Source organism: Aspergillus luchuensis, chromosome 3, assembly GCF_016861625.1.
Source record: "Aspergillus luchuensis IFO 4308 DNA, chromosome 3, nearly complete sequence".
Lineage (NCBI taxonomy): Eukaryota > Fungi > Ascomycota > Eurotiomycetes > Eurotiales > Aspergillaceae > Aspergillus > Aspergillus luchuensis.
Genome location: NC_054851.1, coordinates 4,358,397 through 4,385,144, shown reverse-complemented (window position 1 = coordinate 4,385,144; position 26,748 = coordinate 4,358,397). Strand labels below are relative to the sequence as shown.

General features: G+C 45.4%; 8 protein-coding genes across 8 annotated transcripts; 3 read left to right on the top strand and 5 right to left on the bottom strand.

Moving 5' to 3' along the window:
* Nucleotides 1-598: 598 nt before the first annotated feature.
* On the bottom strand, nucleotides 599-992 carry AKAW2_31477S (uncharacterized protein; the record flags this gene model as incomplete). Its single annotated transcript, XM_041688107.1, has 2 exons — nucleotides 599-712; nucleotides 762-992. 2 exons carry the CDS (start codon nucleotides 990-992, stop codon nucleotides 599-601), a joined length of 345 nt encoding a protein of 114 aa, XP_041541924.1.
* A 4,700-nt stretch (nucleotides 993-5,692) lies between these two features.
* AKAW2_31476A (uncharacterized protein) lies at nucleotides 5,693-6,007 on the top strand (the record flags this gene model as incomplete). Its single annotated transcript, XM_041688106.1, has 1 exon — nucleotides 5,693-6,007. The coding sequence occupies one exon, from the start codon at nucleotides 5,693-5,695 to the stop codon at nucleotides 6,005-6,007; it is 315 nt and encodes a 104-aa protein (XP_041541923.1).
* A 2,246-nt stretch (nucleotides 6,008-8,253) lies between these two features.
* On the top strand, nucleotides 8,254-9,003 carry AKAW2_31475A (Zn(II)2Cys6 transcription factor domain-containing protein; the record flags this gene model as incomplete). Its single annotated transcript, XM_041688105.1, has 4 exons — nucleotides 8,254-8,394; nucleotides 8,508-8,765; nucleotides 8,818-8,916; nucleotides 8,974-9,003. The coding sequence occupies 4 exons, from the start codon at nucleotides 8,254-8,256 to the stop codon at nucleotides 9,001-9,003; spliced, it is 528 nt and encodes a 175-aa protein (XP_041541922.1).
* Nucleotides 9,004-12,250: 3,247 nt separating this feature from the next.
* AKAW2_31474S (uncharacterized protein) lies at nucleotides 12,251-12,873 on the bottom strand (the record flags this gene model as incomplete). Its single annotated transcript, XM_041688104.1, has 2 exons — nucleotides 12,251-12,424; nucleotides 12,475-12,873. The coding sequence occupies 2 exons, from the start codon at nucleotides 12,871-12,873 to the stop codon at nucleotides 12,251-12,253; spliced, it is 573 nt and encodes a 190-aa protein (XP_041541921.1).
* A 95-nt stretch (nucleotides 12,874-12,968) lies between these two features.
* On the bottom strand, nucleotides 12,969-13,400 carry AKAW2_31473S (uncharacterized protein; the record flags this gene model as incomplete). Its single annotated transcript, XM_041688103.1, has 2 exons — nucleotides 12,969-13,287; nucleotides 13,345-13,400. The coding sequence occupies 2 exons, from the start codon at nucleotides 13,398-13,400 to the stop codon at nucleotides 12,969-12,971; spliced, it is 375 nt and encodes a 124-aa protein (XP_041541920.1).
* A 1,247-nt stretch (nucleotides 13,401-14,647) lies between these two features.
* Nucleotides 14,648-15,506, top strand: AKAW2_31472A (BTB/POZ domain-containing protein; the record flags this gene model as incomplete). Its single annotated transcript, XM_041688100.1, has 3 exons — nucleotides 14,648-14,667; nucleotides 14,723-14,849; nucleotides 14,907-15,506. The coding sequence occupies 3 exons, from the start codon at nucleotides 14,648-14,650 to the stop codon at nucleotides 15,504-15,506; spliced, it is 747 nt and encodes a 248-aa protein (XP_041541919.1).
* Nucleotides 15,507-21,454: 5,948 nt separating this feature from the next.
* On the bottom strand, nucleotides 21,455-22,455 carry AKAW2_31471S (uncharacterized protein; the record flags this gene model as incomplete). Its single annotated transcript, XM_041688099.1, has 2 exons — nucleotides 21,455-22,313; nucleotides 22,373-22,455. 2 exons carry the CDS (start codon nucleotides 22,453-22,455, stop codon nucleotides 21,455-21,457), a joined length of 942 nt encoding a protein of 313 aa, XP_041541918.1.
* Nucleotides 22,456-24,415: 1,960 nt separating this feature from the next.
* Nucleotides 24,416-24,775, bottom strand: AKAW2_31470S (uncharacterized protein; the record flags this gene model as incomplete). The annotated part of the gene is made up of 1 exon (XM_041688098.1): nucleotides 24,416-24,775. The coding sequence occupies one exon, from the start codon at nucleotides 24,773-24,775 to the stop codon at nucleotides 24,416-24,418; it is 360 nt and encodes a 119-aa protein (XP_041541917.1).
* Nucleotides 24,776-26,748: the final 1,973 nt, after the last annotated feature.

Below are 26,748 nucleotides of genomic sequence, written 5' to 3'. Positions count from 1 at the left end.
GCTAGTGGATCTCCGCCGTCGGATGTTTCTCGTCTTCGCTGCCATTATGTTGATCAGGCTTTTGAAATTTCGTCGAGGTCTATTAGAGCCGGGCCAAGGGCTTCTGGATCTGAGGATTATTTATTTCAATATATACAAGAAACTTATCAGACATTGGACCTTTTCTAGAAAGAAGACATGCGCAAAAGCGAAGATGGGCAAAGTGGGAAATTCGCTTTTTGACAAGCGATGAGGGCCACGATTTTGAGCGCTACGCACCAGTCTTTGACGTAAAAGTCTTCATAAAAGTACTGATCTAAGGGCCTAGATACATGAATCCTGAAACTCGAGATCGACTCCATTTTGATATCGCTCATTTGGATGCAATACCTAGCAAATCATCCGCAAAGGCCGCCTCTCAGGTGTGGAGAGGTTAATGGTAACTAGTGGCTTAGATAATGGAAGATAAGTTAACCATCATGTTGACTCTACGCTTTGGCGGCCGTAGCCAAGATGAGGTCAATACGATCACTCTTTTTACTCTACTTCCTTGAGCCAGTGCATGCATTCCGCTGGTCATCGCGGTGTGTCTAATCATAAAAAATAGTTATGGGTCTTCTCATTGTTCTCCCCCTTTGACGTCTTCGGCTGCGGCTGAGTTATCCTCATCAGTTGTAGGATTGGAGTCAAAATCCTTCTCCGTTTTCTCAGTCGGCCGTGGATAGTATATTTCCTATTTGGTGTTAGTTTCCATACCGACAGCAAGCATACCAAAAACGTACTAGTTGCGAGGAAAGGCCTGACCAGAATCCTGTCGAATCGGAGAGAAATGTAGTGACCTGGCCAGACTCTCGAATGCGAATACCCAGGCAGACGTCAGCATCACACAGCTTGCTGTATTCGTAGGCCTTTCGTAAGAGGCTCTTTTTACGCCGGTCTCGTTTCTGTCGCATCATCTTCTTGGGTGAGGTGGGTGACTTAGGTGACTTCTGCTTGTTTGATTCCTTTGACATTGTACAGAGTTCCGCGAGTTACTGTAATCTATAGGTACTGAAGTCCTCTTCTTATCTCCTCATCTCAAATCACAGACCCTCGCAGTGTTTATTTATATTTGACTACTGAAGCGTTTAGGTGGTCTACTAGATTTTTGACCATCATTAAGGAATATCCGAAGTAGTTCAACATGTTCAACTATGGCACCAGATACACAGTTATTCTGTCGCGAGAGCGTTGCTTGTGTTGAACACGGCTACGGTGCAACAGATGTTGAACCCAAAGAATAGGTTACAGTACTGTAATGTTATTACTGAAGAGTTGAGCAAAAGACTCATGGAGGACTGTGTTCAACTGGCCTTGCCCGACTACTGTACTGTCCCATCCTCTGTCCAGATTGCCGCAGTCTCCTTGGTTTACGCTGTCCCCTCAGATTACTACTGCTCGCCTAAAGTGAGTAGATTAGTCTTTTGGATAACCAAATAGAGCCTTTTTTTTTCTCCAAATCTTGATAGCCAGCGTAGCAGCTATTGCTTGTGGCCCTGCTACCCTTGGCCGGGCCGGGCAGGGGGAGGAGGTGGGGGTAAGGGGCAACTACCATGAAGGGGGCCTAATGGGTATGCACCCGTGCTGCGTGCTCACCCTTGGTGAATAGAATAGGTGATCGTGAACTGGCACCCCGTGCGCCGGCGTTTGAGACCGACACTAGTAAGGTACTTCATCCCTGACCTCCACTCATTGGTGCCGTGTTAGCCGAAGCTGAGAGCACCCTTATATTCCATCATTGTAAGAGATGGTCTATGATATCTATTTAGATTGCCTGTCTGCCACCCCGTTTCTCCTTTCGCATACAAATTGGATCGCTGTCACCCAACGTCATCACCCCAGCTCACCCCAGCTCACCCTCTCCGCGCGACCTCTCAGCCGACCGGTCGGCTATAAGAGACATGGAAACTGCACACATCTGTCTCGCGCCTTTACAGGCTTGGATCCCCCATTGTTTGGCAGTGCAAGACAAGACCGATATCCGCCATGGCAGCACGACCGCGAAGAATACAGAAACGTCTTTCGGATAGCCCGAAATCGAAGCGCCAACAACAGAGTCGCCGAAAAGATAACTTGTTCTTCAAATCCTTTGAGTACTGTCACAAGTGTGATGCGGATATATTCATCATGGTCCGAAACAAGAAAACTGGCCAAATCCTATTCTTTAACTCCGACAGCAACTGGCCCCCATCACTGGAGGAGCTGGTACAATATTCTCCTATAACAATATTAAGAGTACTATTTTGATAAGATGATTTATAGGCTTCGTATTATCCAAAGCCGAAACAGATCACGTGGAAAGAACTAGCTGCTAGATACGCGATCAAAGAGTCGCAGAACGTACTGAGTGGCCAGCAACAAGCCCAGGCAACTGAAAAAGTTCATAGTGCTGTAGCGGGGTCGAGAAATGAGAGTGAGGTTGTGGCATATAGAATAGATTGCGAAGGCCCCGGAACCGCGAACGACACTAGAGTTTGCAGTTGAGCCTCAACTGGTACAGTAAAGCAGACATTATATACCCTGATTTATCATGTTACCTAGGTCTTTGTCGCGAGGGTTTGGATTGCTTCGTTTCTACTAAACGGAATAGCACTGATGCTTATTGAGCTCCGAGCCTACTCCAGCATTTCTGCTGTATTATTGTATTGCTCAGTATAGACCTTATTGACCAGATAGCCAAGGCCATGCTGCCTAGTATTTAGCCGGAGATCTCAATAGAGCGTGTCAATAATTCCAGTCCAGCTGTGCTCCGTTTCCTACCTCATACTCTACTCTAAGCTTGTCCAGGTCTTCGGGCTATATTTGCTACACCAGCAAATTATCTGACCAGACTACTTCGTCAGGTCTGAAGATTAATCTGGAATGTGTTTTTGTCTGGAAAGATAGCTAGTCTACAGAGACTCTACATTTCTGGAGGGGCTATGGTAGTCTGCTAAGACTTCATCGGTCCGGGAAGATAATTCTGTCCTTTTGGACCATATATAAAATGCGTTGGATAAGCGATTCTTCTTTGATTTTGGATCATTTCAAACGTGCATGTGAAGTGTAGCTCTAGATCAAAAACACGCGCAGCTCCCCAAATGCTGAGAATCTGGTATTTCTCGATAGCTCCATGACAACATGCATTCAAACTTTTCGCTCCGCCGCCTTTTTTGACGAGACGGATGGTTTAGATGGCATTTGCGGTGGTCGAATTCAATAGGTGGGTCGGCAAGAGGCAGACTCCCGAAAAAGTCACATGATACGACGCCACGGCCATACCCTCACCGGCCATACAAGCCGACCAGTAATTTCTTGGTATGGACACTCATGGGGAGGGAGCCTGTGCACAACCTTACATCGGCTCACGGGGGATAGGGTGTTGAAACGACGTTTTAGGTCAATACTGAAGTCGTTGATAACGCTTGATTCTTCGCTATCTTGGCGCGCTCGAGAGGAGCGGTTGAGGTTACGGAGTTTACGGGTCACGTGACCTCGGCTACTAGTAATCTACTGAGATTACGTCCAACATAGGGTGTGGAGACAACACCCCTCAATACAAAGCCATAGCTTCTTCGGGTTGATAACTCGAATAGGATCGACATAATGCTGTTAAAAATCATTATATAACTAAGCCCTGGCCTTCAGTGGTGTCAGGATCGGCATTTGTTATATTAAGACGGCTGCCTGCTTTCCTCGACATAGGCTTTCCTTTCAACACTACCAGCGGACTAGAAGCCGTACATACTCGAGCCGACGATGGTGGGCATCCTCTATTATTTCCGCGAGCGCGGAGTAGCACAGAAGACAGACAAGCTCCACCTATTCAGAGATATGATAATAGCAAGGCAGCTGGCTCTGTCCATCACTACTTGTGGTTTCAGAAGCACCCTTATATATTTATTAAAAAAACGCTGTATCAGTTTTCTGAAATGTCTCTTTCGGTTTTGCTCCTTGGCTCTACTGTATCTTGAAAATATATAAGTATATTGTTCAGCTCCGCGTCTGCTCATCTTTTCTATTCACCGGCCTCCGTCCCTGCTATATTCTTGATAGTGAGGCCCATCGCACGGATTCTCACTGTAAACCCCTAGGAAATCCCTCTCAGGCACCATACTTCCGGATCCCGAGATATCTTCCGAGACTATACATCCGTGGGGCCGATTGGGGCGGTATAGTCCGCTAAAAGCATTGCCGAGCGAAGTCCCAGCTGTATAATTTCATTTAATAATCGCTTGTGAAATGCTGCTGCGGTGTCAAAGTCCACTACCTCATCAAGATAATATTTGATAGTATTAGACGCATGATCCGCAACTTCATCACGAACAGACAATGGGGCTTGGTCTATTTACAGTATAGAGCGTTTAATAATAAAAATTAACATTCATATTGCTGGAAACATACTGTTGATTGTATTTATTCCACCCCGGCGAAGCACTTTCAGTGTCAGATTACACGCCTGACCCGCCTGAATTCCAAGTCATTTAAGGATGCGACTCCATACAGCTGGTTGCAAAAATGGCGCAAATGTCAATACACTTCATGTTTCCCTGAAGGTTTCGGGCTTTACCATATCAGGTAAAGTCTCGGAACTACTATAATCCGGGTATCCAGATAGTACACAACGAAACTGTAAAATATCGTGATGTTGTACGAGTTATCCGTACCGCCCCAGTATCGATCAACTAGAACTAGAAGCTTCTACACGAACTAGTCAAACTCCCATATCGGTCTGGCAATCACCTTCCACCACCACCTTCCTGTTCCTCTTTACCGTCTGTCGTCGAAGGTGCTCATTGGGGCAACGCAAGAGCTAAATGGCGCAACACAAAATGACACTCATTATATTTCTTTTCGGCCTGCCTGGATCAGTCCCTGGTATAATGAGTAATAAACACATGTGAGAGCTAACACTGAGGGATCCTCGTCCTAGGCTTCTCGGCAGGATTCTATGCATTGATGATACGACGTACCCCCCCCCCCCCCCCTCAATATCAGCAGCTACATTCCTTCTCAAGCTTATACCTGGAAACGCACTTCTTCGTATGCTCCTACTCTCGGTAATTATGACTGAGAATGGACCCCTTCTGAGTATAGTTTATGCCCTTCCTGTGAACGTTCCCTGCCGTTAGTTTCACAGTCCAATCAAGCACGGGCCTTTGATAGTGTTGAACTAGGAAATAGAGTACCTGGCGATGAAAATCCCTTCTATATGCTGTATATTATTGAGTGGAGAGTGACTCACAATATCAGAGTCTTGACAAAGGACATGGAATAAGATCTAGATGTAGTATCTAGTTCATACTGGCAGCAAATCAAGCAAAAGGCGGAACGCGTGTTGCTCCAGAATATACACCGTGATCGCCGAGTGAGGCTTGATGATACTGTGGTTGTGGTTTCTGTAAATGAACGCTCGCAGCGATATTACAAAGCAAGTTTGAAAAGGCTGACATCGATTGGACAGCTATATATAAGTATATTCTCATGTGGCAAGATCTCCTTCATCGGCCCAAGGAAATGCTTATGGTCTCCATCTTCATCAATTATAGGGAGGACAACTCTTCGTACAGGCGGACAGGTAAAAGAGGAATCTCTTCAGTAACTAACAGAATGCTTGCTTCGTCTACGTGACGACCAGATTAATGCAGAGGAATGCTCCGGGCAACCGTGAGTTTGGTGATATACATATCGGAAAATGAGATCCCCAGGGCCTCCTTGCCAGTACGAGGGCCAGTATTGCTGGCAGGGTCCGGTGAGTAAAAAGTATTACTGGATCAAAACATCACTGAGAACCCTTGTTATAAATGTGGAACAAGGGGGTATCCTGGAGACCCATGATGATGTTCTAGCAATGTGCGATACAGCTATATGCAGAAAATTGTCAACGCCTTTCGAAACAAAGCCAGGTTTCCAACAATCTCATGTCAGGCTCAGCTCTTCCGCAAATAAATATCAGTGTCCATCTATCTCAGTCTGCACGACCTTCAAACTCTTCATTACTGGACAATGAAACGGCTCCAACTATTATCCGGAATGAGTTCAACAACATTCATAGACCGCTTGAGGGAGTAGTGGAAAGTTATGTTAATTAGCATCTCTCGTGGGTGGGTACAGAAAGTTACAAAGAGAATATAAAGAAGGCGCGTGATATAGCGTCAAAAGCTGTTTTGATATTGCTCAGATCTGCGGGGAAAGCCCGGACTTTATTTCTTAAATATGGGATGGCAATCGGTGCGGCTCGCAGGTTCGTTGGTCATACTAGGCTTTGGCTCAAGCTGAGGGCCCAAGGCCATACTTAGTGTACATGATAATTCAGTACAGTCACAATGGTCATACTCGTTGCATTCTCGAGGCACGGTTGTGCATAACAGATATCAGGACTTGTTCTAAATAATGCATCCTTCCGATCAGATTAAGCAGTTGTGCGTGCTGGGGTCAAGCTCCCATACCTGGCGCCATATTTACCAGACATCAATCCTTTCAAAGAGTTCTTTGCCGAACTTATTGTTATATAGAAAGGTTTGGCCAACGCCTAAAATGTGTCTCAAGGGGATTACCATGTCTTTCTTCGGTGATGCCTTCACAAAGTTGGCACAAAGACAAAGAGTGCCGAAGACATACCAACCCATCACATGTTGACCCTTTGATTCACCTACCGTTCTCACTTCTGGGTGTCTTCGCGACCCGCCGGTAGTCATTACCCGCTCACGTGAGGTTGAAGTAAAGAATGCTCAAAGCAATCACAGCTCAAGAGATCATGCGATTATGATCGATCCCCTCACATAGCAGGATCGGTTTCCCAGCGAAACCGGCCTGAAAGAATCCGAGGTAGGCATGGTAGTTGTAAAGGACATGGCAGAGGTTTTCAGTCTGTACGGTGAATGAGCGCTTCTACTGCGCCGTCAAAACCCCAGAATTTCTCTTGCTCTCGGTCGCATTGTAGACAGGAGCTGCAGACAGATTCCTCGGTCAACTGTAGTCTTTTTGTAGGGGTATAGAAAGTAGATTGTGGCTGTGATAAGAGCATGCTTGGAGTAAGTATCTGATTGTGATCTTGGCTTCTGATATTCTCGTCTTCTTTCTGCAGCTCCTTTGCCTCATAGATATCCCAAGCTGGGTGTACGATGGGATCGAACCCCCATCCGAACTGTGCCATCAGTAGACGATGCTGTCACACGTTTCCTGATATTTCGAGTTGTTGCTTAGAGGTCTTCCTTAGATAGCTGTCGGAAGTTTTCATATAAGGTACAAGTTCTTGTAATAGTGTGTGGCGAGTGATTTTAATAATTGATCCTGGTCTTCTGACCTCTAAAAGGGTTAGTATGATTCTATGGTATTTATCAAGCCACACCCGTGTCTACTGCGGTTCTAGACATAAGCCACTAATGTCAGTTCTACGTATCGGTTCCATATGTAGAGGAGCTGCTACGGAGCCCCTGGCGCGCCCTCTAAATGAAACTGTACGATGGTGAATTTCACCAGCTAATAACAGAATTTACATGGCTGCCGTATTAGCGACGTGTCAAGCTGTAAGCAAGGAAGTCAGAATGTGGGGGTCCCTCATCACGAGTCGCAGCCCGTTATGTACAGTAATCACACCCGAAACAGTAGCTGACTCTATTCAGCGAGCATATTTGTGCTGCCTTGAGTCGTATGAATTCAGCAGAAGTAAGAGGTTGCGAATGTTAAAGAGAAAAATGGGGGGTGTGATCAGCAAGGAGAGAATTTTCGGCTAGCAAGAATGAGAGCCTAATTATGCCTGTCGCATGTTTCTCTTGCCGATCATGCTTTAAGTACATTGCCTTCAATAGTATTTTACTGTAACACACAGGAGAGGGTCTTCTCTCTTATGTTAACCAATAACATGATTCCCTTAGTTGAGATTACTTACCAGCTCACGTTGTAACAACCTTGACAGTAAAGTCAAGCAGTTTCTGATGAGGCCCTACTCTCTATTACTATAACGGACTAGACCAGATTGTGGCTGCTTATGCGTTCCGCATGACATTTTCCGAAATGCCTCTCAGCCACTTACTGTATGGTGGTAAGTGGTACTAAAGCCAAGAATCAAATCCATCAAAGGACTGATGTCATGTCTTCGGCCCGTTTGTTCTGCCGCGAAGAGATCAACAACGCGTAACGCAGCCATAAAGTGAAGACTAAGCCAAAACACTTGCAAGGTATTAACCTCAACAGAAGCCTTCAGAGAGCCTTTTCCAGAATTAGACATACCATCTACTTTATGCTGCAAGCAATATGGTTCCTTCGCAGGCGAAAGGCTTGAGGATCTTGGCTCCAGCTCCCGATGCAAGGCCTTCTCGAGTGACAGACGTGGCTGTTAGGCCAGCCAAGAGAATATCGAATGCGTGTGATGCATGTAAAAAACGAAAGACCAGAGTAAGCATCAAATCTGCTCTATTCTTTTTTTTTCTTTTTCTTTTTCTTTTCATTTTTTACCCTATTTTTTCTTTTTGTTTCTACACAATTTCTGATTGATATACATCTACAAGTGCCGTGGAGATCACCCATGCGATAAATGCACTCAAGCAGGTACAGAATGCTTGTTTGCCAGAGGCGTCGACAGACGCAAAAAATTTGCGTTGCACAATACTGAGGAGGAGCTGAACGCGATCCGGTTGCTTCTAGATCAGTTGGTGGCCGCCTTCGACAGTGGTAATAAGACAGATATTCAGCGGCTCATCGACATAGCAAGAAATAAATCGAATACTAAGAATGATGCTAAGTTGCATAAGTGGTGCAGCCTCCAGGTATACAATAATACTTCAATAAGTACACGCAGGGTGCTAAATGTTACCCGAGGACCTGCAATCACAGCTTCGCTTCTACGAGCAGCTAACCCATAATTTATCGGTGAAATTCGGTACTGACGTTTCCAACTATATTGCACATTCATTGAAGGTGAATACATCTCTTACGTATTTTCAATGGGCTTACCAACATTAGCTACTATATTAGAATCCATCATTTGGATCACTTCCCCCGTGAACTAAACGTCTTGTCAGTAAAACTTCTGGTTAAATTGCTAGTTGAGTGAGGTTGCGAGGCGAATGAGCACGACAGGTTTATTGATCTATTCCAAATTTCGCAAGGCAGAAGCTTTTAATTTAGTTCAAAGTACAATTCGAGCACGAAGGCACTCCATGTCAAAATGAGTTTATTTATAAACCGGTCCATTATTACCTGTGGTTTCCATGCTGACCTCTAGCCCCAACCGTACCAACGACCCGCCTTCTCACCGGCTTCTCGCTGTTCACTGTGCCATCGCGTGCATTATTAAAACCAGCGTTGTGGGAAGTTACATGGAGAGCTTCCTTCGCGATATTCGTGATGTAGAGTAAACGTAGAGTAGACGACTCAACAAGCTTAGGACTCGTGGATCTTCGGTTCAGTGGCTGCCGGTCAGGTACATTGACTGTCTGCCGAGGCTAGCATCGCATTCTCGTGGGTTGCTTTCCTGTTGGGTCCCTAAACAGGTGGATCACAGTAATTAGAATCAACAGTGAAATTGACTATATTGTAATTTGTGCTAGAAGAGGTTATTGAAGGATCAATACTCGGGTTAATATGTGGTCCTGCACCTACTGTATCCTGTTTACAGTTCATTAAGTGTCAGACTGGATTTCGAAAATGCCCTTCTGCACTTGATTTCCTCGTGCCCATGGTATTAATGTACCAGTCAAGAAAAGAACCGAATCCTTGTTCAGGATTGTCTTCATATGTTTGCTAATACTGTCTTATAAATATCTTAAGCTCTGAGAAGGTCTCTTCGATAGGATTTAAGTCCGGGGAATATAGGATAAAATATACTACCTTTATACCTATTTATAAGTATATCTCTTCTATTTTCTCTGAGTTATAAAAGGGTGTATTATCTACTATAAGTACTGAATTCGATTCTGGCCATCACCCATGGTATTGAAGCAGTTTCTTAGTAGAGTCTTCAAACACAGAAGCGTCAGTTGAACCTCGAAAAATGCGAGATATAATAATTCTATTTCAAGAATATGCCGAAAGAATTTGATACTGCTGATCACGGTAGAATCTAGCTACTTGCATAAGTGTTATTATAAGAAGAGACTAGCTTGTCTTCCTGAAGTCTATACTCTTATTATAGCTGGGTTCATCGACAAACAAAAGATGGTACAAGGAGAACTCTGATATATAGTGAATATAGTTGTCCCGCAAATCTGTATTACACTCATTTGCTTTTTGTAAGTAATCTTTTTAGACCAGCCTTCGCGTTTGAGAGCATGACTGATTCTGCACGTTGAAACTTGTACGTGGGACTCGTTCCACAAAAATATGGCTATTTTATCAGGGCATAAGTACGGCTTTACCAAGAGATGATCATACAGGGTTTTAACCATCTCTGACATGAGATGGCGTGGACGCCCACGCTTAATGGGAGGGCTCTCAAGCCTCCGAATATGTTCAGGTTGTTGATATGCCTAGTGACGGTACTTGGATGGCAGCCAGCTGCATTTGTAATTTGTGAAGGGGTGAGTTCATTGCTCAAGATTATGTCACGGATGACTCTAGAGTGGATGGAGCTAGATTAGGAGCCATCTGTGATGTGGAGGATGATCGACGTTATTCTCTCGGAATAGGATCTTGGTGGGTTCATGGGCTATGACCACGTGGCGGAAGGATGGACCTGTACACTGGTATACAGGTTATGTAAATTTTGCTGAGTAATAAGATATTTGTTACCACCTGTTACTGGCTTTTTTGAAAATAAAATACCGGAAGATCTTACAGAAGTGGCTTAGCGTACCTCGGATCAAGTTTCCGGAACCATTATCAACAATAAAACATTTGCGCCATTTTTGCAACAGCTGTATCCGCGATTTAAATAGTTAACTATCAGATATTTGATAGCCTTCTGCGGTACACTTGGGCTCCCGAAATATTAGAATATCCAGTTTATCTCTCTTTATTTTTATCTGAATATCTCTCCGGTGCGCAGAAATAAACACAGTGTAGATATCCGCCATATTTTTTATTATCGCAACGAATATATCATCGTCGATAGCCAATGCCATCAGCTAACCTAATAAGTCAAATATCAGGTTTTCCTCATGTTCCATCACAAACCTCTTCCTATATTCGTATAGAAAAAAATTAAGATAATCTACTTTAGATCTAGTACTTACATTCTCGGCTTTCGGTCCTCACCTTTCGTGTGAAGGAGGGTTATAATAGCGGCGAGGATATGGCATTCACTAAGAGTCAGATTACGGATAATATAAAATTCAACATATTTTCAAAGAATGGCGTTGGTCTCTTTGTCGCCCTCAAGATACCCGTCATCCGTAACACTAGATGTATCTGACTCGCAGTCGACATCACTCGCAGTTTCCAGATCGGAGTGGTGGCTGAAAATATTATTTAGATCAGATTCTTCTTGCTTGCTCATCTCAGTATCTTTACCTGTTATATAGTTGGAAACCCCAGAGGGCGCCTCATCTTCCGACTCATTAAAGAACTCTTGTATTTCGTATAATTACTGGGATTCTTAGATCCAGAAATTTTCAGGACTCATCCATCAGGTTGAATATTAACAGTATGTCTTGTATCAAACAATGATACTGCTCGGCAGGCGGAAATGCTCGATAAATTGAGACCAGCTAAGACGTATAGTCGTTGCTTCTCATCGGCAAATACCGAGTCGCAATGGGCCATGCGAGTGACAAGAAAATGTAGAAGGTCATCTGATGCTGCTGTAGGCTCGGGCAGAGGGTGTGCTAGTACCAGCCAAGGACTTTTCTATCTTCAGTCAAAGTCTGGAAAGATTTGCCTAACACTTCATATAACTGGCTCCCTATAATAAGGTCGGGTGATATGTTCCGCCTTGATGGGTTTGAGCCTTCGGTATTCTTTGACGGTTGGCTGTCTCCAGTGGTTCTCGGAAGAGAAGATCCAAGCATGAGAGCCAGGTACTCTTCGCCTAGGATTAACCAACTGTACTGAAAGGCTTCGCTGACAGGACTTGCTAAGCTACCTACTGACTAGCAGTCTCTGACTCAGCACAAGGATGTGTGAACTGTGTGCATGGGCAACAATCTATCAGCTACTATCTTACATCGTATTGGTTTGGCATTTCATGCGAAAGGTGTGTAAAGGGAGGAACCATGTGATCAACTTAATCGTAAATGTAGGGCGTAATGAATCATCTGCGCATTACCGCGATCTCAAGCAAGCTCATATCTGGTAATTGTGACACCAAATGTCTCTATCTGAACTTCTTGATGTCCTCCACTCGAACATCTTTGATCTCGAATGTTCTCACCCATGGTCGATACACAGGGACGAGGGGAGCCTGTAGGCGCCGCCTCCCACAAATTGAATCGAGATCTATTTCGAAACATGTCCAGTAGGCATCCTTCAGTTCACGCGTCCATGGTCCCTAAAACGGTTAATTGCAGAATCCAGGTGATTGAAGAGCATTAGACTTACCGAATAATGGCAGAGTTTCCGAAAACTCTTCAAGAAAGTTGTCGCCTCTTGCCAGGATCGAAGTTGTGAACCGCCCCGCTTCAAGTACTCGTCCAGGCGGTAGCCGTGCTCACCCCATGCCTGGTATACCCGGAAACCCTCTCTGCCTATAGCCAGAACAAAGCAGTGTGCAAAGGATGTATAATTCATGTCGCGGCTGTGGCGCTCACCGCGTTCGATCATTTCTACATCGACAAGACTCACGCCTAGCACGGTGGTCTTACCGATTTTACCGTCGATTGCCGCTTTCTTGGCCTGGGAGAATTGCTTTGGCAGATCGGATGAATTCGTGCTCGAGATATCTGCCATGGTAGGGAGCCCACCTAAGGAACGCGATTGCCATTTCAGAGCCATGTGCATGGCTTCTGATTCTCGTGAAGAAGCAGACAACAAAACGAGTGTAGTAGCAAGTTTGCAGGAATTCCAAGGCAAGCGTTCAGCAGCATAAGTCTCCATCACCTAAGGTTTTCTCCCAGGATAATTGTGGATTCTCCACGCAATATGGACTGTTGAAGAGTGGCAAGTTTAGTCGAAGCAACAAGAAGGCCATCGCTAAAGTATGCTTTAACAGCACGGTCTAATTCTTCTAGTGGCGTGTAGGGAAGTCCCATCCTTGCCCGAACGGCAAGTGTTGCTTCATCTTCGCGCTTTCCCCATATTCTTTCCAAGATGTCATCAATTTCAGCTGGTGTAGATGACAGCCGTCCAGTCAGACGGAGAATATCACAGGTCGGGTGATCCGGCGGTGGAAGTGACCGCCCCGTCGAATGAGATCTGTAACTTGCTGTCAGATTATGCCTGTATAAAAGCTTCTTGGGAAAGGATGCTGACCTCGAACTCTCAGGCTTCATAGCTACTCGTTGTCTCTTTGGCCTGGGAAGTGGCATCGTATCAAATCTGACCGAGACCCGTCGAGGACTGGGTATTCACGATGGTACCGGAGAGAAGAGAATTTCGCCTTAATAATTGTATAACGCGGGTAGTGGAAAGAAGCAAATCCATATAGCACGTTTCTGATAAGGCCTCGATTTGGTCCGCAACCCCGCTTGTACGTCTCTGGAATTGTTAGTCATTTCTGGAGCCACGTCGACAACTCTCCCGCAGCGTGCATAAATACAGATTCCATTGGATTCCTTGTTTAGATAAAGCCCTTGATGCTTACATGATCTGACCAGAATCTTTCACATTATTCTCTCTTGCAGGCTAGCCACAACACCTATTTGCTTCCAATATGAGCTTCCGGTGAGATACTATACCTCGAGCCCTAACTTGGCCAGTTTATCCTTTATCTTGGTAACTACTAAGCAACCAGAGTGCTAATCAAATCCAAATAATACAACTGCTTGCGAATGGCCAAGAAACACAGAGAATATCGCTTACAAGTACTGTACAATCCCTGCAAGAAATGCTACCTGTAGAGGTGCAGTTTTTCCATAGACTTTGTGGTATACAAAAAGCGACTGCGGTGTACCACATCATAGCACCTGCCGCCATAGAGCGGTCAATTAAAGAATAAGAAAAAATGGGCGATTGGTGGGATGACACACGTAGCCAGTCAGATCGGGATTACTCGCAATAGCCGCCGAAAAAACATCTTCTATGCAAGGAAACACAGCTGGCTACCAACTTACTATAAACGAGAAAACATTATGAATTCTATTTCCTTCCTGCTCTGACTACTCCGACAAGCTTCATGCCCCAAATGAGCAGCCATATTATAGATTTAGATCGGATCCGGGGTCGGGATTTGTAGGGTGAGTGGGTACTATTCCATAGCCTTTCTAATCTTACTTTGCCATTTCTATTGGCACATTCTGACGGCAATGGCTGATGCATGGCCACGTCATGCGAGACCTACATATGCGATCACACCGGGCAAAGCATCGTACCAGCAAGAGCCTGATAACTGGATCAATTCCTCGGCTCCCACACAGCAGCTCGCATTTGCTTGTTCATAAATAGCGGCAATGATAACCTTTTCTTTTGTTTTCTATAGGACCCACCTTCTCCTACCTGAATAGATCCACGAGCCCTTGATGGTGAAAAAAGGAAAAAAGAAAGGAAAGTCAGCAGTATCCAAATCCGCTGATACAGCTGTTGTACCTACGGAGCCGGTTTCTGCGTTGTCAGAAAAATGAAAGACCTGGTCCTTAGGTTAGATACTACGGTTATTAATCTTATCTCATATAATTACTGACATCCAAATTAGTCAATTTCTCAATCCGAAGTACAGCGATTTGTCCATCAAATGTGGCGATGAAATCTTTCCAGCCCATCGGAACATACTCTGTCCCCAATCAAAGTATTTTGAGATCGCTTGTAGTAGCCAGTTCAAGGTGAGGCACTCCATTTCTTTTCAGCCGTTATCATGAATTTGACGTTAATTATTATAGAAAAGCAACGGTGAGATCATCATTGAGGATAGCAATCCTATGCTTGTCAAAAAGACACTCGAATTCTTGTACACGGGCGACTATACTTATAACGGTTCTCCAAATACCCAAGCTCTTTTGAACTCAAAGAATAGTTCTGAATGCTCGCCCCAAACATGGACAGAAAATGATGAGTTAGATGCAGACACTGAACAATATTCAAGCCCATCTCGAAACCCCAATACCACAAATTTGCAGGGCTGTCATGCCTTCTTTCACGCTCAAATTTACGCACAAGGTGATTATTTTCAGATCAACGAGCTTAAGAAGAAAGCAAAGGACTACTTTATGAAACCCTTCTTGGAACATCCCGACCGACATTCATTCAGCTCCTCCGTCATTGAAGTTTACAGCTTAACAGGAGAGCACGACCGTGGCCTAAGAGATCTTGTTGTCCAGCTCACGACCGATAACCTCAAGACTTTGAGGAGTGGGGGTGATCCTATATTCTGCAACAGTCTTTTGGCATCCGTTCCCAATTTCATGCTGGATGTCTGTCTTTCGACCTTGGACAGGTGTGCTGAATATCAGAGGCAGCAGGATGGAATCTGGGGTAAATAGGAACTTGATTTCGAAGCGCGAAAATATGTCGAATAATCTGCAGCTGCTCAGCTTTCTATTTGTTGTGCTACTTCACCTGTTGGTACGGTGACAATGCAGGGCTTCAAGCACCAAAGCGGAGTAATGGTGATATTGACCTAGTGGGCTTATTGAAGGGCATGCCTCGTCGGAGCTTGTTCAAGCATTGTCTCGTTGACAGAGACAGTGATTGACGCTCTTTTCAAGAATGAGCTATTTTACCCGTAATAGCCCGAACAGACTGGGAAACCTGCCAGACATTTTACATAGGAGATTGATTACAATATTCGATTTGTAGTTATATTTTAAGTCATTAGGTTACGCACCATCCTGTAGCTCAGGCATGGAAGGGATACAGATCTCGGCATGTGCTTCCACAAAAAAGCTGCAGTCGCCTGTAGCACAATTAAAGAATCCTTTGCGCTGCTTTTCCCTGCCACTTTCTCCCCACCTGCTTGGCTGATTACACAGACACCGTGGGTTCTTGCCAGAGATGCCTATCGAATCAGCCCAGCTACGGAATGTTCCGCACCTTCCACTTGAATAATAACTCCGGCCACTGTGCCCGTTTTGGTTCCACGGTTTGACAACTTTAACGAAAGTCGGAACCCTACATATCTTGCTTGAGGGGCTAGTAACGCTGTAAAATAAAGTCGGTCCCGCCACACATGGTAGCAGGAGACCGACCGGGGCAGGTTGCAGCTGAGGCGTTAAAACGAGTCTTGATGGCGATGATACAGGACCTTCCACTGAGGTAGGTTGACTTGTGTTGGCTGGACGGAAGCTTTTGTAACAAGTTGTGTTCGAACAGTTCTTGTCGGACGAGGTTATTTGATGGACTATCATATCGTCAGCGTAGAGGGAAACGATGGCGCTTATGGAGGTATACAAGCTGGGTTCTTCTCGATTCTGCTGGTGGGGGAGGGCCCCTTACCCTTCCTCCTACCAAGACACCAATTTATAAGCTCCATCTTCAAACGCTGGTTAAGCCAAATTTTTGGAAGAGAGATGATATATAACAGGAGGTAAAACACTGAGCATGACCTACTTGTGCTTTAAATATCCAAATTTTGGTAGCCTTCGCGGTCCGCAATTTCTGATCATGCGGCGTCCGGAGTTCGTACTCGCCATTCTGCCTTGTCGATGCCTCCGTATTTCCGAATCAATAATGTCAAGTCCATGATAGGCTGCTTTTCCCTTTCGATTGAGCCTCAAAGCACACGATTCACAACATAGGATTGGTCTTACACAGATTATACAGGCTCAGCCAAATATGCGTTGTCTCACGGCGTCCCGCCCTAAGCCTCATGGCCATAGCTGACCTCATCTTCCTTCCCCCTTCGGGACGTCCAAGCTCCCAGGCGTTTCGTAGGCCATGCTAGACTTTCGTAATTCTGCACTCCAATTAATATTGTAAGCCAGATACACCCATTCAGAATATGTATTAGATACCGACGAACTAGGATTACACAAGAGACACGTAGACGAGGCTATATTTCACGTCAGCTCAGACAACACTAATGGCCGATAGGCTGCCGGGCGGCTTTCAGTCTATGGCAGCCAAAGTAGCACCGAGTAAGCTCACTTTCAGTTGGATTATTTGCCTGCATGGCTGATATCAGCTGAATAATCTCCCTTCCGCCTGCCAAGCGCAAGTTCTATCAAGGCACTTCCGCCGGAAATATATTCGCTATACATGAAATGAAGTAGCACTTGCCAGGCTTTAGAGGGATAGGGTTTCCAATACTAGGAAATTATTGCAACATTGCCCCCTGCACGCGAAGTGGAGAGAATCTTGCTGTCGTGATCAAGTGCGCCAATACAACAGAAATCAAGGGCTTGCATAGGTCGCCTATGCCTTGCGCTATGCCGCATAACCCTTCCTGTTGCCGTAGATTGCATGGTGCTGTGTTTTAGGCATTGGGGTATATGGTATGGAATTGGCAATCAGGGTACTAAGTTGTCAACAACATGGCGCTGCCTTGTGGGCCGTAATCGTGCTTTCTTACCTAGCCACGATGGCTGGATTCACAAGAATGAGTCAAGAAAATCAAGGGAAGAGCCTTTGTAAGCCACTTCTTGAGTAGGGTCACGCTTTCCAAATGAGTCACACATTGATCATAATAAGTAGTTCCATGGTAATAACCCAGTTTCTTCTATGGCCCGGAGGGATGGTATACCGTCTCTACCAAAACAGTATATATAAGTGCGTCCAGATCGTGTAAGGCCACACCACACTCGGGAGGCGGCAGCTGCCCACATCCGAGAAGAAAGTTTCGTGAAATAGATCCTCTCTCGCGGTTTCCATACCAGTCATGCCACGTGACTGACAGTCTATTTTGTCACGTATTTATGCATCGGTGTTATGATGTATTGAGTGCAAAGTCTTTTCTCTAGGCGAATTCTTTCGAGTAGGTCTTTAAAAACGCATTAGACTCCTGACTAGCTATATCTCGGATACTTACCCGCTCTAGTGGGCAATGATGAATCAGACTTTAGAAATATGCCTATGCCAAAATTGCACTTTTGCGTCATTTAGCTCGTTGGCCACTTTGGCCCTCCTTTAATTTTCCATAACAGGCCACGGGGTTAGTTTGTAGTCAATGCTCTGTATTAGTTTCGTGGGGGCATACCGTCGTTCCTATCCGCCTGCCCTGGGGGTCGACCGCTTAGTCAGTATTGAGTCATCTAGAACAGAGATAACGTAATCCACGGTCGCGCGGCCACCACTCTGGTAGGATTACCCGATATAATCTGAATGAAACCTTTGAATCAACAAAAATTCATACATATATACTATATAGCTAATTACTAGGTGGTTTAGAGCACTATGTACGTTTTTGGCTAATACTGAACTATTCTATACAGCGTAGAGACACGCGCGAGGGGCTTTCTGCAGGTTGAGGTAGCTGCTCAACCTCAGCCTCGACCTCTGGATATTGCTTATTTTCAACTTCTTCTAGTTGTATAACTGTCTGAGCATCTTCAATGGTGGTGCCTTTCTCGTAGACTATCTGCTTCTTTAGTAACATCTTTTTTTTTTTTTTTTTTTTTTTTTTTTTTCTCTTTTTTTGAAACTGCTTTGTATAACTACCACGTAGTTCTTCATTTTCTTTAGTCAGTAGGATTGACTTTGTTATTGTAAACCCGCATACTTGAGGAGCTGCCGTAGTATAGATGGTGTAGGTGAATTGGACTTGCTTATCAATTGCGAAGTAGATGTGACACAATATATTGATAATTTATATTATGTTTTATATTATGTGGGGTTTGAAGTACTGAGCCACTTGACTGGCTATCCACACTTTTTAGGTAATATTTGTTTGATCAAGCACTTGATTAGGATCTAGAGGAATTAGACCTGTTGATCTTCTTTATATCGTATTGTGGCAGTCTTACTCTATCCCCCACTTACGCAGGAAAGTGGATTCATACTTGAAGATATACGGCAGCCTGTGTGCATACAATTTGCTGTGCCTTAACACATTATGCCCTTATATCGAGTATTGAGCTATCAGGTGGGATAGTTAACTATACCCGGCCGCTTACTACTAGTCAGGACGACATATAGTCACGTGGTCCGGTGTCGAACTGGATCGTTTTCCGTCAATCCGACCGTCTATCGGATATGAGTGGTCAATTCTGCTTCCGCATTGTCATTATCGACGCAATCTGTCTAACGTGTCCGCCTTGTCAGTACGAGAGCATTACCAGGAACCCGTGAACAACCTCCAAATTAGATGGCTGAATGCCTGTCATCAAGACATCGATAACGTCACTCCGAGTTACCTATTTTATCTCATAGCAGAGGTTGTCAGCTACAGCTACTACTCATTCTTGCCTACATTATCGTGTTGGAGGGTTGTTCTACCAACGATCTTTTCGGATTCCGCTCTACAATTTCTGCACGGATACATTGACGGATCCGTAGGAAGCAAAGCCTTGTCCGACGAATAGACGATTCTAATGTACAGCAGGTCCAGGCGGAAGAAGCAATAAAGCGTCTCCCAAAGCATGTCATGAAGGAACCATTAAAGGCTACGGACGGAATATCTTATCTCTTCATACGTCGTGAAACCTTATATTCCAAGCCTCAGTCTTATACGTACCTCTAACCCCAACGATTTGACTGCTTTTCGTAGCGCATACGTACGTACAAGCACTTAAGTTGACTAACTACATACTAGATAACTCTAAAATTTGTTTTTCAGTCTAAGATAGAGAGGGATGGTTTCTTCAAGGATCTTATACCTGACAGAATTGCTCTGTACCTGTCTATATTCCTATCCTCCGATCGCAGGTATTATCCTACGTGCGGACCTGAAATCCTCATGTGATACGGAAGCAACCACAACGACCATATGCCATCTCCCGTCGGCCACACACGAGTTAGTTTCATCCAGAGAATACAACCAACCATTGGCTTGTTGTAGTTGAGAATGCTCCTTAACGGCTCAAGGTCTCCGCTTGAGTCTGGAATATGACTTGAGCATAATCCTATATGTCATTGCTGGCCTCTTACAAAAATATGTGAAAGACCGCCTCCTATCTGTACGATTTTGACAAGTGGCAGAAAAACTGGTCTCAAAAGGGATACGTCTCGGAATAATCTTATTCCAGGCCGGCTTGGTTATGCCGCGAGGTCCGCCAACATGCAGCCCCTAGGAGCACCTGCACCGGAATGGGTGTGTGGTTTGTACGACACCAAACACTGCAGCTCTTGAAACTACGCCTGCTCCGGCTGTTGAAGAGCTGGATTGCATATTGCTTGCAATGCGTTCAACACCCACAACGACCTACGTAAGCAACAGTACCTGGACTCGGGCGCGCCACCAAGTTCTTCGTGAGACTTGACAGATCTGACCTCGTTGCCAACAGTATCGATAGTGCCGTGTGGTTGTTGTCGTAGCCCCGTAATTCTCAGGGTCATGGATAGCACGATGCTCCTTTAAGCTTCTTTGTAATACTTCACGGCGACTTACATAGTGTGCCATTCGATGCTTACTGTTCCCTCCACTTTTCGCTTATCCTTACTGGCATGGATAACAGCATTATTTCACTGATTCGCAATATCGCGCCTGGAACGCCGAAATCTACCATGGGACAGAAAAGTCGGCTTATTTGGTAGCCCCTTTCTGCCGAAGATGATCTGTCGAGTTTAGCAAGGTAACACCGACGCTGGTTGAGGGAGGCTGATAGGCTGTTCTTTGTTTGACAGGCTTGGCGGAACCAGGTCGAACAGGCTTAGCCCCAGTGTTTCTCTGGAAGCAAACATGCTTCGCTATGTATATAGTAGACACTACTGTGCAATGTAGTCCAGCATTGTCTCTTCTAGACCATCTGTCCCTCCGCCATCTTCCTATCATCACATACCGGATGAGAAGCGCCAGTATCAGCCAATCATATCTACCGGGCAGTTCAATCCATCAAAGCCGCCGATATTCACCATGAACAAAGCGACAACAGAATATCCACACCGACAGCTGCTCCCTAGAGTCTCCCTCGGGAAAGTAGGCCACTCCCACTCTCCCGTCCACACTCCATCCAAGCGCAGATCATTCGCGTGCACAAATTGCCGGGAAAAACACATTAAGGTTAATATTGCGAATTAACTTACATTGATGAGGCTAACTAATTATAGTGCACCGGTCCTCCATCCTGCGAAACCTGTTTTCTTTCTGGGCGAACTTGTGTGTTCGAGCCCTCCAAAGACCGACGAAGAAAAGAAGCTCTGCGACATGCTGAAAGGGCAACAGAAGGATACAGAAACGCCCTGGTGATGGTGATTCAGACATTCAAATGCGGTGCAGATCAGGATGTCCGTGATCTGGTGGATAGGATGAAACAATCTTCTTCGGTTGACGACAGTCTGGCAGAGCTGCAAGAAATGACCCATAGAGAGAAGTAGGATGCGCATTGACCACATGTACTTAGCGTTTGTCGCTGGGAGATGTTCGGCGCCTTGGAGAGTCTTCTCCGAGCAACTGACCAGACCCGTAGCGGGTATTGAATTCATTTTTCTCTGCCCGCGCGGGTGGCTCTTCTCCTATCCCGACTTGTCCACGGAAGTCCCGAGATAATTGCTGTAGCGAAGTGTCTGACATTTGGCCCAACCACTGCGCCGATTTCGAGCCAGTGATGATATGCTTGGCGGAAATCAGATCTCCAATGGTAGATACCACGAGCTGATGTGACTCATCTGAAGATGTCACGTCCTCAAAGATATTCGTGCGGGCTCTGTGTGCCAAGTCGGAGGCCTCTGAACAGACATTAAGACATTGTATAATGCTTTCCCTCTCCTCTTTGATGAGATTCAAGTTTGTGGGATCCTTATACATTATGCCCTGTTCCGACATTTGTCTCAGTCGGTTTGTCAGTTCCATCAAACGGGCCTGGAGTGCCTCCGAGTTTGATGAGACTCTTGCGCCAAAGTCAGTGAGCATAGCGCTGGTCAGGTTCTGGGATTGACCGGATATATCATCATTGCCAGAACCAAACTGTATAGATATATTCTCACCCTTAGAATGGAATTGCGGAAGCTGTTGCTGGAAGTGTGCAATGACTTGCGCAACATGAGTACATATTGTCAGGCATTGCTCAGTGCTTTCCTTCTCCTCCCTTATGTCTTGTAAGTGAAAAGTATCAGACCTTTGAACAGGACCCCCGTGCTGATCGAGCGATTGCAACCTTTCCTCAATGTTTTGTAGATGCTCCTGAAGGTCAGACGTTGCTTCCTCGATCATGGTCTTATACTGGTCGATGACAGTGCTGGCAACAGTGGCTTGACGACTGAGTATAATGAGTCAGAGTCAGAGTCTCATAATCGTTGTAGGACTCATATATCTTACAATGTGGCTCCCCCGAGAGCGATAGAGATAGTTGCTTTATAATCAGCAAGAGTTGTTTTCAGATCACTAATATTCCCACCCATGTACTGTTATCTAGCCCAGCCACGAAAGCTTGTGCGTTGGCCGTTAGAATGGGCCACACAATGGCTGATAAGCTCTGTGAACTCGCTGCATATTTTCCCACATCGCAGAAGAGGTAACTTCAAACTGGCCAGCTCGGCTTCATTGTCCCTTACTGCCGGGATTAAGGTACCGAGGACCTATGTCAAAGAATCCAATTCATATCGTAGCTCACGAACTGTTCGCTGTGTGTTTTTGAAGCCCTCGACTAGAGCATAGAGCTATTTGCTCGCTTCAAAGGCGAAAGTTCAAGCGCAATCAAGCTGGAGGCCACGGAGAGAGCATCCGCCATATTGATTCGTTCTGCTTGGAAGAGGGATTGAAACTGATAGGTAAGACGTAAAGAAATATATATGTTAGAGGTTCTACCATATGCCTTGGAAGCTGTGGTTGAATTTGAAAATAATCCGCTGGCTTCTTCTAAATTCAATCATCATCAGTGGGTGAAGCACGAGGCTCCCTGTGAATTAGTCGGGCGGCTACAGAAACGCTGCGATTGAGAGAGACAAGGTTCCGTATCAATTTTAATGACCGTCCGTTTCACGTCCCATTTGCGATCACAACGGAAACCGGAGGGACAAATATGTTGCGACCCTCATCAAGCTTTTCATGTATCCGTATCTCCTTCATGGAAAATAATGAAGCCCCGCCAAAGTAGAGACCCGTTCACTTGGTTTAGCTGATGATTATACCGTACGATCCGAATGCGATCGTAGCGAAAATACATATGGTAGTACTGAGCTTCGCTACCAGCAGTCCAAGACCCCGCAATAAAATACGCAACTGTCAATACGAAAGTCGACCAGAGCCGCCCCTGGAAGATGACTTATCTCATTCTCCCAGCTAGACCTCCGAAAGAGAAGGCTTAGTTTAGGTTTCGAAGTCAGGCAGCCGAATCAATGACAGATGTATGGTCGTTGGCGCCGTGGTTTGGCCAATCATGATGCTGATTGACGCGTACAGAAGAGGGAGTCGTTACCTGTACTGTCCCAAGCAATCCGCACGGAGACGCAGTGTACGTTGATCAACGCCTGTTGTGGCGATTATCTTCGGTAAACAAATATTACGAGTTGAGAAACGATTAGACAGGACATCTAGACGCTCATCGTGTGCTAGAATCATCTAGTGAACTTGATGCGGAATCCGGTTTGAGCTTTCCATAAAACATAGGGGGTGGGCAAGGAAGGGGGGGTGGTGGTAAACTCTTATTCTAATATGGACGTAGCCTTGTGGTTTTCAGTGGCTTATTCGGACTTCCACCAGTCAGATTAATGGCAAACATTGAAAAATCAGCAAATGTTCTCTGTGATAAGGAAAAGATCTTTTCTTGAGGGGTTAAAAATCTCCCACCTTGACATTCAAGTGATGACATGACACTAGAGCTCGCCAAAGCCCGCCCAAGCCCATGGGTACCCGCCAAGAACCCAACCCATGGGCGGGTTTGGGTCTTAGTCAGCAAACCCGTTGGTGGGTGTTGAAGTGAGAATAGATTGATTGTTTGTTTTTTTGTTATCCTACTATCCTTACAGGGGCGGGATGCCTCATATATATATATCTCTGTTCCCGATCCCTGCTAATGTGACATCACGTGATATTCAACAGGTTTCATGGGTTTTTTGGGTCCGACTGGGTTTTGGGTACCCGCCCATACCCATTCGTACGGCGACGCGGTCTGATGCGCCGCTAATTCGATATATCCAAAATCCATAGTGAGGAAAAAGAAAAGAAAACACCAAAGGCGCGAGACAAGAGCCAGCTCACCATGCTCTATAGCTGGAAATCTTTTTCTAAGCTATCCATATTCATAGAGTTGGGACAGCAAAAACCGCCAGCTATTTATCATGATCTCATCCAGTACTACTTCAGCGAGGCTTATGTCCTTTCCATTTAGCTCTCTGACGCCAATTAAGGCGCCCTCAGATTCTATTCCTTCGTCCGATTTTCCCACTTCTCCTGGAGCATATTGAGAAGTCCACAAGGATTTTGAGCAGGAAGACAACTCCATGGAAAAGAGCTATACATGATGCCTTGCTTGCAGCTAAACAGAAATTGAGGGAATGCTATGACAAGACTTACCGGGACCATGGATTTCTGTACGCCATGGGGACAATGCTTGCCCCGTAGTACAAGCTCTCTGCTTTGGTGATACAGAATACTCGAAATGCCACAGTGAAACATTGAGAACCTACCGAAGTTACCTGAGGAAAGGCTTTCACCAATACCAACAGCAGATCCCAGATCTATCTTTCTATACCACCATACATCGGTCCCAGCAACAGACATCAGAGTTAGACCAGCTACTCGTGCCGCGTATCTCTTTGCCGAATGATAGGAACCAGCTGGACGAGGTTGATCGGTATCTCCAAGAAGGTAAGCTCTTGGTCCGTGTATATTTTGCTTTTGAGTGGCGCTTGACCTCCCAAGAGATTGTGCCGCTTCCGCCCCGGGCGTACTGGAAGGAATATGAACATGAATTTCCTGTTCTTTCACGTTTAGCGCGCGACCTGCTCGCCGTGCCAGCCACCGGTGCAGGAGTTGAACGCCTCTTCAATAGTGCTAGAGATATCTGCCACTATCGCTGAGGATCTCTCCACGTAAAGACCATCCAGGACCTGATGATGCATATGTGTGCCCAGAAGCTCACTTTAGACAGTCAGCAACTCAGTCATCCTGAAAAACGATACCAATGGCAGAAAATCAAGTAACGCGCGAAGAGGAACTGGCCCTTAAGGCAACTGAAGAAGAGTTTGATCTGATTAGTGACTGCGAGGAAGACGAACTGGATGATACGGAAGAGGCCAGAGTAGAGGCTATAGAATTAGAAGAGACAGAGGGTGAGCCAGTAGTAACAAGGATAGAGAGGCTATCCAGGAGTGTCCCTGAGGAGCTAGATAGAGAAGATGAGGGAATGTCCTTGCTTCCACCCCTCTGATCCAGCTTCGTGAGAGCTCACAGAAGAGATCATCTGTCAGGGTTACTGTGCCATCTAGTAGATTGCAATGGTATGAACTGTATTAGTGTCCGGAACTAGACAAGAGGAAGCTCACTCTAGTGTCATGTTATTCAAGCAAAGCTGGTTAATTCTGATGGCCCTCCCCATGTCTATGACCCGGGCCAAACGTAGTGATACAAGAATCTCCCCGAAAATTACGGCACAATTAAACTTGCAAAATCACATGATTTTTATTTGCTTCTGTGGGTTACTTGGCAACCCATTTGGGTTTCTGGGTTGGGTTATGAAAATCCGAGCCCACTGTTGAATATCACGTGATGTCACATTAGCAGGGATCGGGAACAGAGATATATATATATGAGGCATCCCGCCCCTGTAAGGATAGTAGGATAACAAAAAAACCCTCAATCAATCTATTCTCACTTCAACAGGCGGGTTGGGGACCCCGGAAACCCAGCCTGGGTGATCCGTGGGCGGCTCCAGAAAGTGATAACCCAACCCAACCCGCGTTTTGGAGAGGTCTACATGACACATTGGTTTATCACGTGATATAGTACGGGGATCGTAATCTATGGTTCGATCAAACCGCAACCAGTAGCTTTCCCTTCAGGATGTCTATGAATATGACATGGCAGAACTAGCGGAAACGTTTTAGTGCACTTTCGAATGATCTGAGTAGCGCTGATAAGTTCCCGGGCCGCTTGCACCCTGACACGCTGCTATTAGTAATCGAGCTTCGGCCTGTTCAACACATGCAACTCAATCAACCCTCATCACCAAAACTAAGGGGCGCGATCAGAAGTCTGAGAATCTTCTATGCACAGCTCCACGCATAATTTACCATAAAGATCAACTTCGGTACATGGGGGAATCGGGTTTGCGCCGTTGCCCCATATTCCCTCTTGCATAGCGTTCTAACAGTATATTCTATCTTTCGCCCTTCCCAAACATCTAGCCATCTTACTCAAGTAGAAGGTACCTGGCTAGTAACCTGACAGTCCATGTCATTTAAGCCTAGCTATACTTATCAGATGAGATATCTCAACGTACTTCACAATGCTTGAAATTGGAGGTTGGGACGTGTGCCCTTTGTTGCAGATTGTACTTTTTTTCGCTGGTACATAATCATGTGAAACAAGTGCCTGCTCAGTGCTCAGAGCTTATTTAAATTTCGGGCTCAATTTTTCAGCGTATTGGCCGAGAATACTGTTGAGTTGGGACTCGAAGGTCATAATGTAATTCACCATCGCGCGGCCCATCTTGTAATGCTATATTGAAAGCTACCTTTTTAGTACTATGATAC